General features: G+C 39.4%; 1 protein-coding gene across 3 annotated transcripts in view; it reads left to right on the forward strand.

Moving 5' to 3' along the window:
- Astn2 (astrotactin 2) overlaps window positions 1-23,506 on the forward strand; it is a 980,272-nt gene that overhangs the window by 405,888 nt on the left and 550,878 nt on the right. For all 3 annotated transcript variants that reach the window (XM_038333150.1, XM_038333151.2, XM_038333152.2), the window contains one exon: window positions 17,444-17,611. In XM_038333150.1, coding sequence (XP_038189078.1) covers window positions 17,444-17,611 — 168 coding nt within the window. The remainder of the gene's footprint in view (window positions 1-17,443; window positions 17,612-23,506) is intronic.

A 23,506-nucleotide genomic window follows, 5' to 3' on the forward strand; every position in this document is an offset into this window, starting at 1 on the left:
ATGAAAATTATTAGTAAAAGATGTCACTGTACTATGTGAGCAAAATTAATTTGTCAGCTATCAGAAGGCCGCTCTGTTGAATGCCTGAACAGCTGCAGTTTCATCTTACCACATTATGTGGGCCAAAGTGGAGGATGGAGAGAGGCCTCTGTACCTACACAGGTGCCGGCCTGACCCAAGAATATGAAGCTTCCAGACATTGACATTTCCTGAAAAGACTTAAATGCAACATTAATGGGCTGGACGCTGGGCTGGCATTAGAAAAACAAAAAACTAAAAGGAGGCCTAGGGACCTGATGTCATATTAGAAATATGGAATCAATTAAAAATGGCAACTTCTATCACCTTAAAAGGAAGCAGATGGGCACAGGGTGAGAGCACATGGAGGGCTTGGCGATTTTCTAGATTATAGACGATTATAACAGGAAGCTGTATTCAACTCTTATCTTTGATTATTCCCCACATAAGACTTCACATACTCCAGCTATATATGCCAGATGTGTTCTGAAGGCTTGGATTCTTTTTAATCTCTTGCAAATACTACTTCTTTCCTGCACCCGTCTTCTAGCCCCTCCACTCCAGCCACGCATCGTCTTCCACCTGCAGCTCATGTGTGACATCTAAAGACAATGTTCTGTGACTTTGCAGAGAAAGCGGGCATCCTTGCTCTCAACCCCCAGAGCTTCCTATATATTTAAATTCCAAGACTGATGATGTTTTCTTATAGACTGTTATTATGCTCCACATGTACGGCCTTCTGAAAAGGATTCTTTTTTCTTCTTCTATAACCATCATATTTTGTTCTAGTGTGCAGCTATAATAACAGTTATACATCCTTTCCCCACTCAAGATAATAAATAAAATCCATAAGGCCTGAAATATTTAGTAGCACTACTGTGATTACAGTCACTATTTGAACTTTATTTTCAGACCCCAAATATTAATGAGCCAAGGGAACATAAGCTTCACAGTTTCAAAGCTCTGAAAGGACCAGGACAGAAGAGAGCTAATGATGCTCCCACTGAGGCTGCCCTGGGAAGCTTCTCAGACAACATAGAGTGTGAAGAGAACACTGTGGCTTCTCCCTGAAAGAGCGTGTTTGAGGATGAGATGAGAATGGCTTGAGAAAAGGAGAATTACCTTCAGCCTCTCTTCAATTGACCTGTTGCCTGCACGCTCGGGACCACATGGTTTCCTCAGGACCCGTGCTTACACCTGACAAGACCCATACAGGCAGCAGGAACATACTAACTTGTGCTTATTTCAGAGTCACTGAAAAGATGGTGTTTACATTTGGAGATCTCTGCCCTCATTTTCAATCCTCAAACTTCCACCCCGCCCCACAGAGAACCACTCACTACTAGGAATCTAAGTAAACTTCTTGATCATTATTCAGAAGAAAAACTGATGGGTTTTAGCTGAGTATCTTGGTGTTCCTGTGGGATTCCTAACAGTGAGGGTGGTGTAGTCACTGACACTGACTCTTTTGCATGTCTGTGGGACCATTTTCCTCCTACTGGGTTACCTTGTCCAGCCTTGATGTGATGATATGTACCTGGTCCTGTTGTGGCATATGATGCATGTTTGGTTGCTGTCCCTGGGAGGCCTACTCCCTCCTGGGGGGCCTGCTCCCTCCTGGGGGGCCTGCTCCCTCCTGAGGGGATGTGGATCCTGGAGCAGAGTGGAAATGGAGAGAAGACTGATAGGAGGGAAGGAGGAAAAGCGTGATCATATTGTAATATATGAGAGAATAATAACAATAATAATAAGAAATAATAATAATAATAAAATAGCTTGTAGAATTCATCTTGTGTTTCCAAAATGCCAGACAGTATGAAAGAAACTTTACCCCTAATACCTTATCTAATCAATCAGAACATGCTGACATGTTAAATATTCCATGTTCTATCTGTGTCATGAGGTAATAAAAATGGCCTTCTGAAGGCAGAACATATTCTGCCTTCATGATTCTTACTTCCTCAGTGAGCAAAGATTGAAGCAGATTTTCAGAGTGGCAAAGTAAACAGTGCTGGCAGGTTAAGCAGCTATGAATGGAATTAAACCAGGGAGGAAGAAGAGAGACTGAGGTTGCTGTTTATCATGGGACAGGTCACTGTGAAAAGGTGGCATTGAAACAGACACGAAGGGTTGAAAAGAGAAATTTGCACGGGCAGAGGAAACAGCGGGTCTCAAACTGTCTGAATGGCTGCAGGATGGAATAAGGTCAACGTGGTTGATGGAAATGCAATGAAATGGGTTATAGAGAAGACTAAGGGAGCAGACACTCTCTTAAGGAAGAGGCATCTTTGTTGCCTTTGTATGCCCAAGAGAACTGAGGCTTAGAGCAATGGGATATTTGCCATCTGGTCTGATTGTAATGCATAAACATAGCATTGCCCGGCTCCATTCTGTCAGCTAATGCTCATGTGAAGCTTAACCCTCCCACTCTGGTTGTCTGCACCCATTTCTTCCCACCACTTTTTAGTGCTTCCGACCACTCCCTGTATCTTCCTTCTTGCTGGAAGAGCTATAGCAATTCTCCAGTCATCCCCATTCTTCCCTCAGTCAGGAATCTCATAGCCATGCTTCTGAATACCGTATCTCAGAGTCAGAGCAGATCAAATATGCATATAAAATACACACACACACACACACACACACACACACACACATCCACCCATGTAATTCCCATAGCCAGTTCTCGTGCCCACCCTCCAGCTGACATTTGGTCTTTATTATGTACATTCCTGGAGAAAACTAATTTCACTAAACAACACGACTATCAATAATTTCAAAGGTTGAATAAATTGGACAAAATTTTAGACAGCAAATACCAAATACTCTTTAAAGGAATTCATCCCATCTCTAACATGTTCTGTCCCTCTCCTTCTGTGTCGCCGCAGAGGATGTTACTTGGGAGTCTCAGTTCTCTTTCTCCTAGTGGAAATAATGATATCCAAAAGAAACACATCAGCGAATAATGGTACTTTTTACCCTGGGAAGCTGCATGTGATTATTTCTCAGAAGCGATTTTTAATTGTTCCATCTAAAAGGTATGCATCTTCTCTGCTCCCTCTGCCTCTTTGTAGAGCCTTGTGGATTGGACCCAGCTATTAGTAGCACTTGCTAATTTCCTCTGAGTCTCACAGGCTGAAGTGCCAGGCTTGGAACAACTTTTAATTTTGTTTTTAATTAAATTTCAGTTGTTTCAAATCACTCACTTTTAGTGCCATTTCTTTGCGATCCTTTAGAGATGGCAAGGGCTGTGCACTTGTTTGTGCACACACACGAGCTGATGTGAATGCTAGACGAAGGATTGACTCCTGGCTGAGGTCCAGAGCAGGAACAGGCAGTTCGCAAAGTAGAAATGAGTCACAAAATGGGCTTTTGTTTGTGCTGTAATATCTTGAGCTAATACATTGCTTAAGCAGGAGGCTTGGTTATTGTATTTATTTTTGCCAAACTATATTTGAAGAAGGTTACATTCTCTTTTATTTCATGATAAGATTATCAAATATATGAAGGTAGTAATGGTCCTGAGAACACTAACATTTATTAAGCACTTATTGTTTGTCAGGTAATATTTAAGCACTTTACATATATTGCCTCATTTACATTAAATGTGAGTAATTTGAAACACAGAAATTTAATTTCCATATATTACATCCCACATTCCTGTGAGATCATTATCCACATTTTAATAGCTGAATTACCAAAGCCCATTTAGCTGGAGAGTTATCATTTGGTCAGTTAGTAGCCATTTAGCTGGAGAGTTTAGTTTAGTTAGAACCATTTGATACACTGTTAACTGGATGAGAACACATCAGTCCACTTTCTTTTTCTGAAGCCTTGCTTACCTTGTGTTCTTGGCAGAGGACAGGAATTCTCTCAGATTATTACCTGCTCTCTTCATTTTCTACCACTAAACATGCACACATATATTCACACATACACACTTACCTATAGAGACATATACACATACACAGGTCTATACTTACATAATTATACATATATACATTACACACACACACATTTTGCTTGATATACACAGCAGCTTCTTTCCTCCTGCAGAACACTTGTTCATAGTTGTGATCATGTATGTGCCAGTGGTACACAGATATGCAAGAACTCTGGGTGACTACAGAACCTTGGGTAGCTCTTTCTGGGGGACAAAGTTTGGGTTGTGTACTAAGGTACAAGAATGCAGGGTGGGAACTATGCAGTTTGCCTCTTTCACCTCCATTTGATAACATTTAAGACAGCCATTTTCAGAGAGTAAGCTGAAAGTGCAATTTGCCATTCAAACATTCATACAGAATGTTTTACTGATTGCAGGTCAAGTGCTAAACAAGATAAAAGATGTCCATTCATATGTTCTAGTTTCCCTACAGAAAGATGATTCTGTTCTTATAGAAGAAGCCCCAGCAGGCCTACATATTGTCTCATGGGGGAGGCTCAGTGAGTATGTGCTGAATTCAGATTCTCTGGAAATGAACTACAGTAAATAGAAAGATGCTTATGTCGGGCCATCAGGGAAGGGACCAGGTTTATTAAGTGATATGTCTGCTTGCTGGGACAAAGCAATTTAAGGAAATGAAGGTTGATTTACACTCACTATGGGCACGTTCTTTCATAGTAGAGAAGACATGGAGACAGGGTCTCGAGGGATCCGGTCACATTGCAGTCAGTGTCAGGAAACAGAAGGGTGGATGCTCACACTTTTTCCTTCTGCTGCATCCAGGACACCGGCCCATGGATGCAACTCCCCACCCTAATTGACTTACTCTAGAAACTCCTCCATAGACAGGTTCAGAGGTTTGTTCACTAGGGAATCTGCTAAATTGACAATCAGAATTTGCAATCACAGTGAGTCACTTGTAGGTTATAGGAAGAGCTTGCCTGTAGATAGGCCAACAAAGACAGAGAGCATATTCCAGAATGTGTGGACAAATACTAGAATATGAGAATCTGAAAATTGTCCATGGGTGGAAGGAGATGTACCAATAGTCCCTGAGGCCTGACAGGGCTCCCTTCTCTTTATTATGCCAGCAGACTGCGGATATTTTTCTAACAACTAAAAAAACGAAATGACGAAGAAATTAAAATAAACCTCTTCCTGGTTACTTAACCATGTGACTGGCTCAACACTAAAACTTGATAAAAATTTACTCTTTATTTCTTCACATCTTTCCAAACAGGACAGTGTAACTTGTTATTAGCACTATTACAAAACAGTGATATTAACATTAGCCAGAGATACAATATTAAACATATCTTCTTTCCCAATTCCATTCTCTCTCTGCTGAGTTGATGACATTTTGATATATATCCTTCCTGAATTTTCACTACATACATATGCATGCATTCTAAATTGTTGTTTAATTTGTGATTGTCTCAATGCTGCAATAAGATGCTAAATACCACTTACCTTTCTCACAAATCGCAATCATCCCAGGATGACATCATGCACAGAAGGGTGTGCTACTCACTACTGTCCCATTTTGCAGAAGAGAAACCTCAAGGCTCACCAAGTCAGACAGTGGACAGAGGGAACAGAACAGTAAATGGTAGGATTGGAGTTTTATCAGTACTGCTGACTACAGAGATAGACTCTTTCAAGCTGTCCTAAGAACAGAAAGAATGAATTCATTCTTCACACATCACATACTTGAAAAAGGATCTCAGTCACCCGAAGACCTTCTTGATTCTTCTGTTTGATCTACATATAAAAACTTCACCCTTTCCCCTTTTAAGCTTCTAGAATTCATAGCAACATTACCTAGGTGAACGGCTAATTGCTAAGGATGCTACAGAGTGAATAAGCTGCTCATCTCTTTTATTACACCACCCAAAGTACCAATATTACATCTTTAGGCCACTGTTCTATCTGTGCCAGACAGTAAAAGCTGCTCCACCAACATGGCTGCTGAAGCCTCTGATTTTTGGAAGCTTTGCCTTATGTAATCTTTTGTGGTATCATAAAACGATTATATTAAGTCTCCACACTAATTTGAATTGTGTCCAGTTTCCAGAATATATCTTTTGGAAGTACTACATGCCTTTAGACATGTATATTAAATTAAAATGTTATGTAGCGCCATGCCTCTCCACTCATTCTAACATGGTATGATTTATGTTTCAGTCACCAGCCTCGAAAGTATAGTACCTAGAGAAGGAACCAGAGGTGAAATTGACATATCCAAAAGTATAGTACCTAGAGAAGGAACCAGAGGTGAACACTGACATATCCAAAGTAAGATAAGAAATGCATTGTAGTGTGGACAGTTCCTTGTGAAGTCAGAATAGGGGAGAGCCTAATAATATTGAACATTACTATTTTTAATACAGAGTGCATTCTAATTTCTATCATTCAGCCGTGTAGCCATGTGTTTCAGGATATGTACATATGAAGACCTGAAGCCTCAGTTTCTTTGCCTGTAGAATGGGAATACAAATAATATTTCCCTCTAGTGATAGTTCTCAGGTCATTTAAAGAACAGCATCAATAGCAGTGTGAAAGTCCATCTAATAAATGCATTCAGATAGTCAGGTACACACAATCCCGTAACATGCATGCAGGTGCTACATAGTAAATGGCTTCACTCTCTTTTAGAAGAGGCTGAGAAAAGAGATAAGAAACACTTTCCAGAGACACTCAGATGGTCGGTGATGGGACTTCAATTCAGTTTGGGTCCTGGTCTGCTGATTTCAAGGCCTGTGCTTTTTTTGACTGAAACTCTTCCAGGATGAAAGAAGAGTGTAGAAGGCAAAAGCAGCAACACATACACACACACAAACACACACAAACACACACACACACACACACACACACACACACACAAGCATGCCCAAGCATTAAGTGAGAGACAGAAAAGCAGGCAGGTGCCTGGGTCTAACTTGGTTGGGTGGCTTGAACCGATGGTGCAGTAATGAAACAGATCAGGGGAGGAATTGCTAATATGGTTATTCTTAGTGCTCACAGTTGTGAGCTACCTTTGCCAACAACTGCCCCTGATATGTGTGTGGGCTCCTTGGGAGGAGCAGAGAGAAACACATTCATAGATGAGGGCAGCAACAGAGATGAGAGAGACGAGGGAAAGGACAAGGAATGGTGTTGGGGGCAGATGCAGAGCCGTTCAAGGGTGTGCACTCAGTTCCTATTTGCATCACGATTCACACTGCAGCCCCACATTTTTTGGAATGTTTTTCTTCCAAATGTGCAGATCCTGATTTTTAGCAGGCATCTTTCTTGGGATCTGTCACTCCTACAGCATGCCTTCACTCCCCTCCTGTCTAAGTCACCTTAGATAAGTTCGTGAAAGCAGGAGGAGTAGTTGCTGGAATGTGGTATGAGGTCGCCTAGGGGAAATGAATGATGGGGGAGAGCAAGGTGATTTTTTAAAATGAAGCTACAGGCAGGACTACCCTATTACACAAATTCAGGAGTCATTCTCTACACAAAATACAATTACTAAGCGAATTGTGTGAACACAAGAATATGCAAATATTCCAGGACATATAGACACAATCATATACATTATATGTATGGGTAGAGATTTAATTACATTCAGAAATACATTGCTAACTGTGCAGATTTCCCAAGAGTAGCTCACTGTAAATCTCTAACTAGAGACTTCATTATTCATGGGTAATTCACATGAATTTTACTTAGTAACTTTGGAGGCTTGTGATCTGTATTTCCAAAATGAAGGTAAGAAAATGAGTAAGGGTTACAGACTGATTCTTCCTATGGTAACCCAGAAATGGGCTGGACTGGGTTTTGAGATGCTCTCTTTGCTTCTGACAAAGCTCCTATCCAAGTTCCATTTTTATATTCATGTCATGCTTGACCAGCTAACAGGAAGGAAAAGATATTTCCCTGTTACAAAAGTCAAAACAAAGAATGTATGTGAATGGGGGCAAATGTTAGTAGTTCCTTCCAGAACCGCTAGTCTAGGCCCACGGCATGGCTCTTTGGGTAAAAACACTTGTCACAAAGACTGAGAACCCAAATATGATCCTGGTACTTATATTTTGGAAGGAGAGAACCCATGCTGGAATGCTTCCTCAGGATTGTATTTGCATGCATTAGTATGTGTACTCCACCACAATAAATGAATACATTTAATTAAAAAGTTAAGAACCACTGGTATTAAGTCAAAGTAAATCTGATATTTAAATTGGATTTGTCCCATCAATTTCCTGTAAAGTTTTGAAGTAAATTTAGAAAAAAAAGAAGAATTTAATAGTAAGTAGCTACTTTCTAGCTTGCGCCAAAATTATTTCCTTAGAAATTTAAATAAGTTAAAAAATAAAGGAAGCATTTTCTGACTTTGTTCTTTTTCTGTTACCTAGCTTGGTACCAAATTGTCACGTACCTTGGGGAAAATGCTCTTTTGAAATAGTGAGACTTCAAACAGCTTTTGTCCAGACCCCAAATACCCCTAACTCAACTTGAAGCAAGACCAAGGGCAAATAAAAGCAGGTATAATTCTGTGACAATCTGTTTTTAGCCAGACTTTGATCACAGTTTGAGATCGGGAATACAGAAAATGCTATTTTTTAAAAAAATAGTCAATGCCCACAGGAATTCCTCGTGGTACTTTATAAAAACTTACATTTACTGAGCTTGGGGAAAGTAATAAAACTATTTATTTAGAAGCAACTCTTTTCCATATGTGGGACACTACATTCCCCATGGGCCTTCCCATGTCCATGTTTATTTTTCCCTGGTCCCTAGTGATGAGCTCTTAGACAATTCTCCTGTGATGTGGTCCTCTCCTTCTGAAAGACAGGAGTTGTGAGTTGTAGCTTTGTGATTTTGGCATTCAACTACACAGGACTTGTGTTTGCTGGTCAGTGTGTACTCTCCAACAACTGTGACTTTGATGTCACACCACTTAGGATCTCTTCTAGCCCTGACATGCTCAAGTAGTGTGGCCTTTGGAAATCCAGTTGTACACAGAGTTCTAGGGGTAGTTCTGGCCATGCACTTCTTAATAATGGGGATACATACTGAGTCATGGTACAAGTATCATAATGCAGGCTTGGACAGAGCTATGTGGCACCACTTCCTGCATACTTGGTCTGCATGTATGATATATAGTGTTGCTCATATGGCCATGGTAAGCAAAGCACTGTAAGACTGAATTAAACATAGGAGAAAACAATATGTGATATATATAATATATAACAACATATATTAAATAACAATATAATCAAGAGATGTAAAAATGAGATGTGTGTGCAGACTGCTGGCATTTCACCCAATAGAATATTTTATAGGAAACTGGATTCTTATAATACTATAAATATCTAAAACTGATAAAAGATTAAAGAATAATGAATAGATAATACAGGAGCATTCATGCTTAGTAGCCTTGTTAAGTATTATGTATCACATATCATTGTATAACTACACTTTAAATGACCACCAATATGACCCCAGACACATGAGTCATGCATCTCTTGTACAATTGTAATTTCAAGAGGCAGGAGGAATTCTCAGAGCTACTATAATTTTAGGGAACCACTGCTATACATGAGGTTTCTTGTTGATCTTTATATAACACATGATGGTACTTGATCAATCCTCATGGGATCATGAGCATTTTATTTCCTGGTTTTTGTCTTAGGTTTGATTGCCTATTAAAGAAGAGTGTGCATCTTTCAGTGAGGATTGTCACATCCCCAAAGGAGTGAAAAATGGGTTTGAGGGCAATAAAATACACACCCTGTGCATTGTAAAAATAAACCATATATAAAGTGTAGTAGTGGATATACAATGTACTTGTGGGATTAGAATGTCACTAATAAGAGATGGTTTGGGGGGGCAGGGAATCAGTAGACTCTTTAGGAATAAAAAAGAAAAGGGTTTGAGAAATTCTTTTAGATGTCATGCATGATTCTCATAACATGATAAATTTCTCATCTATTATATTATTTCCAATATTATTCCAATTTTAAACAAATTTCTATTTTGTGAATAGCCCAACAATACTGTGTTTTCCATAAAAGGTTCTTTAAAATAGCCATTTTCAGTTTCTTCTTAGCTTCCATCTTCTTTTTTCTCATTTTTTTTATTAAAAATTTCCATCTCCTCCCCTCCTCCTCCCCCTTCCCTCCCCTCCCTTCCACCCATACCCCCACTCCACCCCTCTCCAAGACAAAGAGCCATCAGGGTTCCCTTCACGATGTTAAGTCCAAGGTCCTCCCAGCTCCCCCTAAGTCCAGGAAGGTGAGCAACCAAACTGACAAGGCTCACAGTGAGCCCGCATGGGAGCTTCCATCTTCTTAACATTTTAATCTTATTCCCATGGTATATTTTTATAATCTACATACCACATCCTCTGTCTGTCCAGTAATGCTGGGGTGTTTAGAAACAGATTGGACTTCTAAAGGAATCAATGAAAATGGCTTAACTCAAACTAAGGTTTATGTTTAGAACTCTAAGCATCTCCAGGAAGCACATATATAGAGCTGAATTTCAGTTATTGACTTTGTCATTTTTACATGTTTCATTGTATACATTTCAAGCCTTGTTCTGAGAAGTTATCCCTAGGGTCCATGGTATTAAATAAAGGTTAATAATCAGAATTGCACATAGAGATATTTGTCCAGTACCATAAAAGTAGCGTATTAGGTTGCTAATATTGCTCTAATAAAGTACCAGTGACAGAGTGGTTAAAATTTCATGAGTGGTTTTCTAATAGTTATGGAGTTAGCAGTCAAAGATCATGGTGTTAGCAAGATTAATTTCTTCTGCTGTCTCTACCCTTGGCAGATAGATGGCTTTCTTCTTTTCTCCTCTTTATATAGTCCCCCCGCCTTGTACATGTGTGATTAATTTCTTCTGATAAGTACATGGGTCATGTTGGATAAAGGATCCAATCAATATTCCCTTTTAACTCTGCCTTTTTTAAAGACCATGGCTTCAAATGCAGTCAGTCATATTTTTGAGTCAATCATGCTAGACCTGTACCAAATAAACTTGAAGAGGACACAGCCCATCCCATTACAGATAGGGAGCATGTAGGTGATTGTGAGAAGGTTGAACTTGACCCAAGGTAAATAGAAATTAAGTGGCATAAGATGAGATAAAAGGGAAAGATGGAGGTAGAAGAAAAGACACAGAGATAAGTGGCTGGGAGCCTTGTTTGGAAACAGGCCCACAATAAAGATGCTGTTCTCAGAGACCAATTGCTCCGAACCACCTAGGTTGGCTTTGCTTCTGCTTTAAAAGCCCTCAGATTTTTGTTTGATCACCAACTTTATATATCCACTTTTCAATGGATAGTAGAATGTAGCCAGTATGACTTATGGCTCTGTAAACTAGGGCAGGGGCCAGAATGGACATGTGCTTCACTTACCGCTGGGCTAATAATAGAAGTGGTCCTCATTTCTGCTTCTGCATTTGTACATCCCCATACCCTCAGGAAAGGCTCTGTGATGGTGTGACAGCAGGGAAAGTGCTTCTCATCATCTAACAACAAAAGAGAGGAAAGAGAGAAAACTGAATGCTTGGGAGCAAAATCCTTCCTGCACTTTGCTTGTGGAGAGCCTTGGCTGGCCATTCACCAGTGTGACCAGATCCTTGTTTTGAAGTGTTTTACTCAATGGCATCATTGTTCTGACTAATGGTGAACAGTGTAATAAAAGGAATTTGGAAAAAAAAATTGTCTGGTGATATCTACTTCTATGGTATTTTTAGTTCTCATCTGTAGCTTTCAGCTTCTTTTGGGGGGATTCTGTGCCTCTGGCTTTTCAGAGAACATTATGGAATGGCCTGAGCTTCCCCTCTCACCCCTGATCTATTCTGCACAATTACAGAAGCAGGCTTATAATCAATGTAATTGAAGATCAGAGTTAATGAGGACCTCAGTGCCCGTGCAGTCCCCTCAGCAACACGAGGCTTCAGATTCTAGATAAGGGAATGATTGGGCTGAACCGAAAATCCATTTGGCTAATTAGATGATGTATATTCCCACAAGGCTGTGGAAGAAAAATGAATATATATGCATGTGTATATATATACATATATATTTAAAAATAAGGAAACATGACATTTTCAAGTTGAGATTTTGGCAGAGATGCACTTTAGAGTCATGCTCTCTGGGAGGATCTAAATGAGTATCTCAGGAGGAATCTTACATTGCCCAATAAAGCAGGGAGGGCTTTTAATCTAAAGCCAAGAAAATAAGACAGACATCCAGAGGAAAATATGGGGAAAATGAGACACAAAAAATAACACATTTTTATTTCCTTGTGATGTAGTTTTCATTCCCATAGAAATGTGGCAATTTATTCAGAGAGCTGTTTGACACTCATTTAACTTACTAGTGCATCCACCCTCCTATCTCTGCCTTGTATTTTTTCTCAGATTCTCTGCTTATATCCAAATATCTTCTGAACCTCCATCACACACTATGAGCTATAGAGATCATGAGTTAAACAAAGCATGGCCTTTGCATTTGAGAAATGAAGACTAGATAGAATATGAAGTAAAGGGGAAAGAAGCATAGTCACACAGGCTTTCCCCAGAATTTCAGGTCTTATCTCCATCCTTGCTATTATCACACGCTGTGTTTTGTTCAGTTAGAATCTGGTACAGGGCTTGCCACCCAGTTTATATCCAAAATCACAGAGGAATGAATGGATGGCATAGCGTGTGTAAGTTCACACTAGATAAAATTCTGTCATAAGTATGGCAAGGATTAGGATGTATGAGACAGGTAAGGCTTTCAGCTCTACTGGGTAAATTTCCGTGTACTACCCAAACACCTATCTCTATATATTTTGCAGTTTTAACCTCTTTTGATTGATCTTTGCTTCTAAATTTAAGTTAAATGCCAATTCTCAAGGTTTGCTTTCCAAGCTTCCCTGCTTTTTCAAAAGGAGAAACCAGCTTTTCAAATAATACTCACCACACTCTGGTTTGTATGGCATACACTTTGGCATGTATTTGCTCTACATTATTTAGCTCATATTCTTTTCAATGGCTCCAACTCATTTTCCAGTTTCTAGGAAAACGTTTTTACATGCAGAAGACTTTATTAAGTGCTGCATAAATAAGCACACTAAACTTTAGCACGGATGTCTTTCTTTCACCATTTCTGATACAGCATGGTCTTTACACCCCTTGCTCTCTCACACAGGGCCTCTTTGCTCTGCTCTGTAGTTTACTCATCCACATGTCAAGCCGTTAAAGCAAATCACTTCTCACAAGAGCCATGAAAGTGCAGTTCGGTTTTTTAGTTTGAAAGTATTGAGATTCCTAAAGTGTTAATCTTATTGTCTAGGTTTCATGGAGTGCAAATAAAATTAAGCTTGGCCAATTAGATGGCCCTTCTACTTCAAAATCCCAGGAAGAAGTGAGTTGGAGGTCTCTGTAGTTAGACACAGAAATTGATTTCATTAATTTACTTTAACATTTGCTAAACCTCAAAAATGTGGCAAGTATTTTACTCAGAAGTGGGTTGATAAAGGCTAATGACTCCGCATATGTTCCTTCTAAGAATTCATAGTCCACCAGAGGAGGAGAAGGTGCCTCTAGTGCTATCTATGATACAGTCACCAAAGTAAATGTCCAGCTTTCTGGAGGAAGAGTGAAAGGACCACAGAAGACAACCCTACCAATGTTCCTGCTTCGCAAAATACCCTGAGATATGGGATGGTCGCAGCTTTAGAGAATGGAAACTCTTCTTGCCATTTCCACTCCTGCCCCTAGGGAATTATGCAAATTGTTCAGATCAGTTTTTCTCTGTGTTTCATACAGTCTTCTGTGAAAGAAGGAAAATGACTATCCCACCAGACTATTGTGAGTAGATTATGTAACATACTATATCACTCGTAACACTCAAAGGATAGTAGCTTCCCTCTGCCATCGGAGTTCCTGTCCATCTCTATAAAATACCATTTCAACGATGTGAAAGATAAGCTACTGACTTAGCCCATTTATGATACTTAGGCAGAATACCAGAGTGCTAGTGCCTTACAAACAGTACAATTATATTTCTGAAGGTTCTGGAGTGTGGAGAGTTCAAGATCAGGATGCTGTCAGGTTTGATGTCAGGTAATAGTCGACCTCCTGGTTCACGTGGGTTATCCTTCCTCAGTGTTTAAAACAGTTTTCTAAGTCTTCAGTAAGAGCACTAATGCCAATTATAAGAACTCTATCTTCATGACCCAGTTAGCTCTAAAAGGCCCAGCCTTCAAATACAAGTAGTCTATTATACATGTTTTCTAGTCCAATCATATTTCTAATGTCTGTTGATATTGTGTGTAGAGCTTTAAAGTTCATAAGAAATCCAAATAATAATGAAAATTGCTGCCATGAGTCTATTTCATAAAGCACCCAGTATTTTATCTGCTTTAGGGAATTTGTGATGCTGTATCCTTCTCTCCATTAAGTGGTGACACACTCATTCTCCCAATTGCAAGGTGTTAACATCTGGCCCCTCTCAACTGAGTGTTTCTTATATTAACATCCTCCATTATGAAGGACTGTTTCACCTAAGGTTATTTCTGCTCCTTAGAAATAGACTATAGTCCCATTCTGAGCAATGTGATAGAACAAAGACTTGTCTTGATTTGGAACCAGTGTGAAGGACCATCCACCGTCAGAGTGTTCATTGCAATCTCTGAAGGGCTCTTTCTGCATCGCCATGGCAATTTAACATCTCCCTCCATGCCCTTTAACTTTCCCCACTCCCTTTCAAGACCATACTAACAAACTTCCCATGACAGTCTCTGCCTCTGAGTCTTCCTTTAGACAATCCTTACCCAAGGCAGATATATTGTCTTATGTAACCTTTATATCAGCATCTAGGGGGATTGTCTATCCATGCTGTTCATGTGTGGTAACTGGGGGTGGGAAGTTGCTTTCTTGCTCAAGGTAATACATCTAGGAAGTAACAACATGAAGATCTGAACTCACATCTTGCTGCCTGCTCTCTTTATCACAGCACTATGAAGCTTTTCTAAAGCAGCAGGATTAACCAAACTTAGCCTTGGGACAGAATTCAATATCCATACCTCAGTCTTTAGTGGGAATAAATACAAGAATTATCCATTTAAACAGCATGACTGTGCTTTTTAAAAGAAAACTCTGCAGTTGATATTGATGTGTAGTGCCTTGCTCAAGGACCCATGTGATACGTTTCTGTTTGGGCTTTGTTCCAGTGGGGGAAATGTAGCTTTGCAAATACATTTGCATAGATTTCCTTGCCAAAATTTTGAAATATGAAATCCAACAAACTCAACTTTTTTTCCTTTAGCTGCCAAGGACTTTAGGGCCAACTTCAAAAGGGGTCATTTCCTTATATCAGCTTCATGCCGCTCATCTACCCCTGCTGTTTCACATGGATGCTTCTGGCATTCACCCTGAAAATCGTGTTGCTTCCTGTGCCTTTACATAGAAACTCCTTCTATAGAATGATGAACAGTCTGTGTCTGTGTGAGTTAGAGAGTGTAAGCATTAGTTCCGGGGTTCAGACACACAGGCAGCCAGACATGGTTTGATGTGACCTCATCTCTCTGACCATTTTTCACTGGACTACAGCAGATGATCTGAGCCAATATTAGCTTAATCACAGGTCAAGAACAGTGTCCAATATGGTCTGACAGAAGCCCCTGTTTGTTGCAAAGGATGCTTAAAAATCTGAGATGCTCTTCCCTGAGAAAAACTAAATTAATTCCCTGGAAAAAAACTAGATTTTCTGTTGATGGTGTTGTTTTCTGGTGTGGTAAAGAGAAGCAAACAGGGTAGGAATGCTTAGTTATGCTAATTTTAGGACATAATTTTCTGTTCCGTATGATGCAGGTTGGTAGATCTACCACAAGTTCAGAGCTATTCTTCAAGTCTATTTAGGCCTATTCAAGCTCATATTTTTTTTACTCAGTGAAGCTTAACCTTTGTTTTACGTGATTGTTTCACACACACACACACACACACACGCACACGCACACGCACACACATACACACACACACTCACGCACGCACACACATTCATCATTTACAATATTATTGTAGCCAATCTGAGGAATCTTCTTTCCTCCTCCAATTGGATGTATATATGAGCATATATGAATTTGTTTAGAATATATATGCAACCACTGCATAATTATACAATAATTACATTGAAAATGATAATGTATAATATGTGCATGCATATATGCATATATATATATATGTGTGTGTGATTTTTCTTATGAATTAGTGAAGAATACTTCAATGCATAGATTATAAAGCTTGAGGCATTTTTGACCTACATAAGTTTCTATGAACATCTTTAAGACTTCATTGGAAAGTGGGTTGGTTATAATAAAAGCTTCAATTCAAGCCTCTTCTGGCTATTAGGTCCACTTCTAACTGGAAGTGATTCATAGCTACCATTCTAGTGGAGATTGACATGGCCCCTTGATCCCAGCCCTCACCTGCTTCTCTTCGTGTACTCACCAAATTCCAAGCATCAAGCTCATTTGCTTGTTTGTTTGCTGTTTTTTGAGACACGACCTCCCTCTGCATCTCTGGCTGACCTGAAAATCATTGTGTACATCATACTGGCTTGGAACTTACTACCTTCCATCTTCTGAGTACTGGGATTATAGGAATGTGGCACTATCAAGTTGTGTGTGTGTGTATGTGTGTGTGTTTGTACATATATATGCATGCTCATGTGTGGTATCTTTCCTTAAAGGTTCTAGGAATTTCTTTGAAAATTCCTCTATGTCTTTGTCTATCACTGTCTACATTTCTATCTTATAATTCTCCCTTAAAATAAAATAAGTTGGGTTGAGAGTAGAGCTCAGTGGTAGTGCATGCAGCAAGTATATTTGTGAGACCCTTGTTTTGAATCACAGTACTACAAAAGCAATAACAGAAAATATAGCAGGCACTAGGGGGAAAGGCCTTGATTCCTTGTTTCTTAACTTGCATATAGATATTACCCACTTAGCTCTGTAGAGCATTGGTGCACTCTTTTCCAAAGGGATGCCTGAGTAACAAGGATGGTCATTCTTCCTTTTGAAAATTTAACGTTGAATCATTTTTACTAGAACTTATCAGATACTGTCTACACACCTTACATCAATATATTTCTTTCTCACAGTTGAGGGGCTCTAATTAATATTTCCATTTACAGACGCAGCAGCCAAGGCCAGAGTAACTAAGCGACTTTCACAAAGTCAGTGTTCTATAAATGGTGGTGTCTGGACCTAAACCCAGTCCTCAGGACAGACTCTTATCCACTTGGGTGAACTGGGTCATGTTGACTCTTGAGCCCTTAATGACACAGGGTAAAGGTCCTTCAACTGTTCTTCCTTAAGTGTATTGTAACGACTGACAGGAGATTATTTGTTTCTTTTATTTGTTTCTTTGTTCCTTTAGCACAAGCAATGACTGAAATTGAGGAGAAAGTAGCTGTTGCTTTCTGTTCACCCACAGGGAGCAGCTTTGTGGTGAGTGAAGGAAGCTACCTGGATATCTCTGACTGGCTCAATCCTGCCAAGCTGTCCCTGTACTACCAGATCAATGCCACCTCCCCATGGGTGAGAGATCTCTGTGGACAGAGGACAACAGATGCCTGTGAACAGCTCTGCGACCCAGAAACTGGTAAGTCATGAGGTGTGGGACTTGAGATAAAGGTGTTGTGGACTTAAGGAGAGTCCGAATTCATTCCACTTAAGAAATCAGAGATTGCTGAGCCACTGACAAGGGATTTGATGTAAAGGTCAGTCAGTCCAATCAATTGTTTAAACCATGTGCTGCTATTTCCTGGTAAAGAGGAAATTCTTAGAAAACCACATAAGCTCAGAGTTGGAAAAGACAACATAGGTCATCCAGCTCAAACTCAGCAAGACTGAATGTCTAAATGCTACCAGACACTGCTAAGTTCATGTCCTGTGTTCCTTTAAATCCATATTCTTTTGCAAGATACTATTGTATCTTTAACTATAAGCAAAAGAAAAGAATTCCTAAATACATGCTTTCTGTTAAGGTTAAACAAATTAATAAATAATAGACTACCATACAGCAGGGAATAAGAAGAGTGAAGTAGATGGGGGTGGGGGAAGAAAGGGAAACAGTAAAAGTGGGCAGAGGGCATGAATAAAAGCAGAGTAGAGTGACATACATATAAAAATACCAAAGTAAAGCTCATTTCTCTGTATGATCATTTATGAAATAAAAATTAAAATTTAAAATCTAATGATAATATAGAGAATTTCTCCATGTATTCATTTGTACATCTAATTAGCAGGAGTTTCTTACAGATACGCATGTTTTTAAGCAAATTCCCTGCCTAATATAATCTCTATGTGAGTGTCTGTAGAAAGGAACACCATATATGCATAGTCTCATATGGTAACCAAAGCCTATATATGCTTGTTTATTGTAAATTAATTGAAATGAAATAAGATTAGGTATTCTTATCTTCAGTCACATTAGCCAAATTTCAAGTACTCCAGGACTCTGTATTACTAAAGACCACCTTCTTAAACAGCCCGTAAAAAGGACCTTTAGAAAGTTCTTTTGGAAAAATATTGTTATAGACAAACTTACATACATTACATAGCGACAGATAATTGATAGATAATAGATAGTAGATGTCAAAGCCTATGCAATGACAGCCTTGAAGGAGTGGGGGGGGGGAATTGTCACTGTAGACAGAAAGGCTCTTCAGGAAGGTGTTATTTGAACAGGTACCCGGAGATAAGAACACATGAAACTATGTCACTCTTGTAGAGATTTCTAAATAGAAAAGCCTGAATACATCAATTCTCTGCAATAGGAACTCATAAATGTGTCTTTTAATGGACAGTGGTAGGAATTCCAAGATGTCAAGAGGGGAAGGAAGGAGTAGAAAGTACAGTCTGAAGTGCATATTTGGGGCAAAGGCAGTTCAGACCTTATAATAGGACGATGTGGAGCTTCAGACAAATGGAAAAGCCTTTGGACATTTCTGAGCAAAGGAGCATGTGAGTATAAACACTGATAATAATTTAACTGGTCCACTCTGGCTTCTGTGTGAAGAATCAGGCCTGAAATGTCAAAACATGCTAAAGCTGTAATCTAAACAAGAGTTGGTAATGGCTTAGACCCTGAGACAAAGGAAGGAAATGGTGAGATATTAACAGATACTGAATGACTTCAGTATTGGCTTGGCAGCCTGTGTTATTAGATATGGGATGTGAGAAATGGAGCACAGGCAAAGAGATGGCAAATTTTCCAGTCTGAATGGAGAGACAAATCAAGTCATCACTTCCGGAGGCAGACATGTCGTGCAAGGGTCAGGGCAGGGAGAGAGGTGTAAAGAGCAGGCTTGTGATATTAGTTCAAGAAAACTGCTGCATATCACACAGAAGTGGAGAATGAATGCAGCAGTTCTGTGCTACTGAGGAAAGAGAGGGACATGATGGCCCCTTTGCAGTATGCTTTCTCCACTTCATTTAATTGATAGAATGATGTTGAAATATCATATACAAGAAACTTATTTATGCTGACAGATGCCCCACTCCCGTCTTGTGGCTCTTGTCTAACTCATGTCTAACTTCTGCGTGTCTGATCATTGGTCTCAAACTTTTGTTTTCCTACAGTCTTAAGGAAAACACAGCTTGGAGTTGTTCCAGATTCTTCTTGGAGTTGTGCACAAATGCTTTACACCATCAAACAGGAAATGAATTTTAAGACTTACTGAATAGACATTATGAGTAAGGAGACTAAAGTGTTGTGATTGTTATCCTTCTGGCTTCCCTTATTACAAATTATATGCAGACATACTAGGGTTAGGCAATCACAGTGTATATTTAGAAATAATGCTTGGGTACTTTAAATTCATCATTAAATATTTTAATGATTTAAAGCAACTGGCCAGAAGACAGACAGAGGACTCAGTCTGCTAGTGGAAAAGATACTCCAGGTTCTTATCTCTGCATACTGTCTTGAGCCATGTGGGTGCAGCACACTATGTCTAGTGCCCAAGCAGCTGCTTTTTCCAGGTCATCCCTGGCATCTGTGATATCTGTGTATCTGTCGGATATCTGAATCCATCATACTGAGGAAGCAGGAGACTAACGGCTGCAAACTGTCAAAGTGGGTAAACTGAAAAGAAAAAAAAAAGGCGTGTACTAACATTCAAAATGGAAGCCAAAATAAGAGAATAAGAATTCACTACAAGTCCATGACTCAAAGAGATAGTCTGAACAGAGAGAAAAAATTTTATTCAACAGCATCTAGATTTAATCCAAACCTTAGTGATGTTGTCTTACTCAAATCAATGACTTCATACACAAACAAGGCACCATATATTAATGGTGTTCAGTTCATGACAGTTCCTGTCATCCAGAAATAGGAAAACAGGAAGCCAAGGCTAGGAAAAGAAATCTGAAAGTGAGGAGAGGCTTTCAGCAGGCAAACTATTGAATCTCTTCAGGGTAAGACCAGGATCTGACTTTGAATCTATCTCCCTTAGTCTAGTCAAGAGCTGTTGAGATTCCCTTTCACAGCCTTTCCGTGGTTTTACCGGGCACATTCTGGAATATCACTGCACTTCCTACACATTCTCTTCAGACAGTTGAAACTGGGGGAGAGTCGATATTCTTTGACTGAAACTCCTGATAGGCTGCTCTTGCCCCAGTGGATGGTGCTACACCCATGCACGTCCTGATAGCGCTAAGTGGACTCAGTGAGTTCATAAGAGAACACAGGAAGTTGGAAAGTGGTAGAGAATACCACAAGATTTAAAGGGAGGCTATGGGGTTGGAATTGACAAAGACTTGTTATATCCACACATAAAATTAAAAAAATAAATGGTTAAATGATTAAAATAATAAAATACTAACAAGTTGTAAATTACTATCATACAAATGAGTTTTCCTCTCCCCTTCCCCCCTGAAAACACACACACACACACACACACACACACACACACACACACACACATCTTAGAGCTGGAATCATGGGTAGAATCCAGAAGACCATCTCAGCCCTTACAGCTGTGAGTACTGATGTAGAAGACCAATGACAAGATCAAGATCCTGGGCAGCTGATGACAGAGCTAGGATTTATTCCCAGAGGCCTGTGCCCTAATCTAGTTATTTTCAAGCTCTTGGAGACCACAGGAATGGAGGTTGGGATTCTGCTTTCCAAGCCCATGACTGATGGTTGAGGATGCTTCCGACCAAGCACTGTACTGAGGTGGCAAGGTTGCAGTCATTGCTCATCCTCAATTTCCTTCTCATGCTCAGCTTCCACAGTAACAGTCTCAGCTGCCGTACTCACTGATGAGGTCTTTTAGACAGAGCCATGTTCATCTCTATCTGCTCATCTTCGTGCAGCTCATTGAAGGTGTCAGACTCTCACATTCTCACATCCCTTTCTCAACTTTTTTGGTCATTTTAAACAGCTTTCTTCTTTTACTGGGACACTAAGGACACCATTTTCCCCAACTCACATTAAGTTAAAACACATTTCTTATTATTTGTTTTCGTGAGCACTTTCCCAATTGTGAACTAATGAAAGACACCTGTTCCCTGTGGCCATATTCTTTGATACCTTTGTACGCCATTGTTGCTGTTGTTGTGTTTGGTCATTGCTCAGATTGGGCATTTCTATCACCAGTGTGTTAATTTTGTGAGGGGATGGGGATAGGAGTCAAGATGTGTGTTCCCTCAATCTGTCATTAAAGTTCAGTGTGGTGCCTGATATTCAATAAGAGGAAAAAGCCTTCTAGAAACACTCACATTGTAATAGTTGTCTGTTACAATCTTTTCTCCACATCTGCATAGACAAGAATTCAGAAAAAGTGTTTTCAAGATTTAGAAAACTGGCTCAACAAAAACTATCCAGGACCCATTTACATTAACCAGGATTATCTATTCTCATCTTCCCATGCCACCAAATCCCTGAGAGTGATTCTTTATATTATCTTCACTACACACACTCACTCATTCACGGGTTTCCTCCTCCATCTGCTCCATCCCTTCCGGTGTCTCCTGTCATAACAGAAAGTACTCTTGTCAGCTGAAGTCTCTTCCATTCTTTAATCATCAACCTTCTTAAACCTTGCTCACATAATTGCCTCTCTTTTCCTTTCAGTAGAATAAATGAGTTCTATAAATTATTAGAGTTCTTTGATTACAGTAAAGTTAAAATTCAGTTATTATTTAAAAATTTGCCCTACCTCCTACAACTTAAGCTCATAAGTTCAGAGCTTTTGTGTAGTTTATCTCTGTATCTTTTTTAGCCCAGTGGCCAACAAAGTAATCTCTTTTGTAAACCACTCAAGGTATAAAGAGATAGGAGTATCTGTAAGTGAGAAGTCAAAAATGAGAACTAAATATACTTTTGTGAGCTTTGATTCAAATCCACAAAATTGATTTATTAGAATCAATTCAAGCAAAAATTCCTTAATTCCTCATTTTATAAATCTCTGTGTTAAGGGAAATGGGAAATCACAAATATATTGGATAGTGATCTTTTCTTTGTGGATTTTACATTCTTAAAGGGATAAAAAGAATATGATAATATAGCTATTATAAAAAACATAGTGTGCCATAAATCAAGAAAAATGCATTAACTAAGTGCTTCCTTCCTGGAGAACAGTGAGAAATGTATGTATTGGAGACTGGATTTCAGGAGAGGTATTGGGAGAAAGATGACCTTTTAGTTCAGTCTTGGAGAATCACTGGGGATTGTGCATAAGGAGAGGGCTTAGCAGAGAGCTCAGCATTAAAATAGGAAGAAGAAAGTGTGTAAAGACACAGAGAGTACAGAATAGTAGAGTTGAGCTAGCATCTAGAAACATTCTGGATGTAAGTGGAGACAAGGGAATAAAGAAGAGCAGGGTACAGACTAGGCAAATAATATGAAACAGACTCATAAGATGTAGTTCAATGGTGGATCATATGACTAGCATGTACAAAGTCCTTAGTCCTAGGCCTAGCACTCCAAATTTGATTGATAATTAATTACATTATTGAAGTACCTAATGATTTTGAAAATAAACACCAGGTTTCAGTAAGGTGATTAGACACTGAAATAGGGAAAGTTATCCCTATATTTAAATTCAACCATTCATGGACATCTAACTTTCCAAAAGAACTTCTGGAATGACTACTCAATTAACTGAAATCCATCAAGAATGACAATTTGGGAGTAACTATGAAAGAATTAAACCACTCCCCAAGCTCTGTGTGTAGTGAGGGAGTGAGCAGGCCTGCTTTTCGTCCCACCCAGGTCCTGCACAGCTAGTTTTAAACCCGAAATAACAACACACAAATTGTATTCTTTTAAACACTGCTTGGCCCATTAGCTCTAGCCTCTTACTGGCTAACTCTCACATCTTGATTAACCCATTTCTATTAATGTGTGTAGTACCACAAGGTAGTAGCTTACCAGGAAAGATTCAGCATGTCTGACCTGGTGGCTGGCTTCATGGTGACTGTCTCACTGCCTTCTTCCTCCCAGCATTCTGTTCTGTCTTCCCTGCCTACCTATGTTCTGACCTAT

Source organism: Arvicola amphibius, chromosome 6, assembly GCF_903992535.2.
Source record: "Arvicola amphibius chromosome 6, mArvAmp1.2, whole genome shotgun sequence".
NCBI classification, from domain to species: domain Eukaryota; kingdom Metazoa; phylum Chordata; class Mammalia; order Rodentia; family Cricetidae; genus Arvicola; species Arvicola amphibius.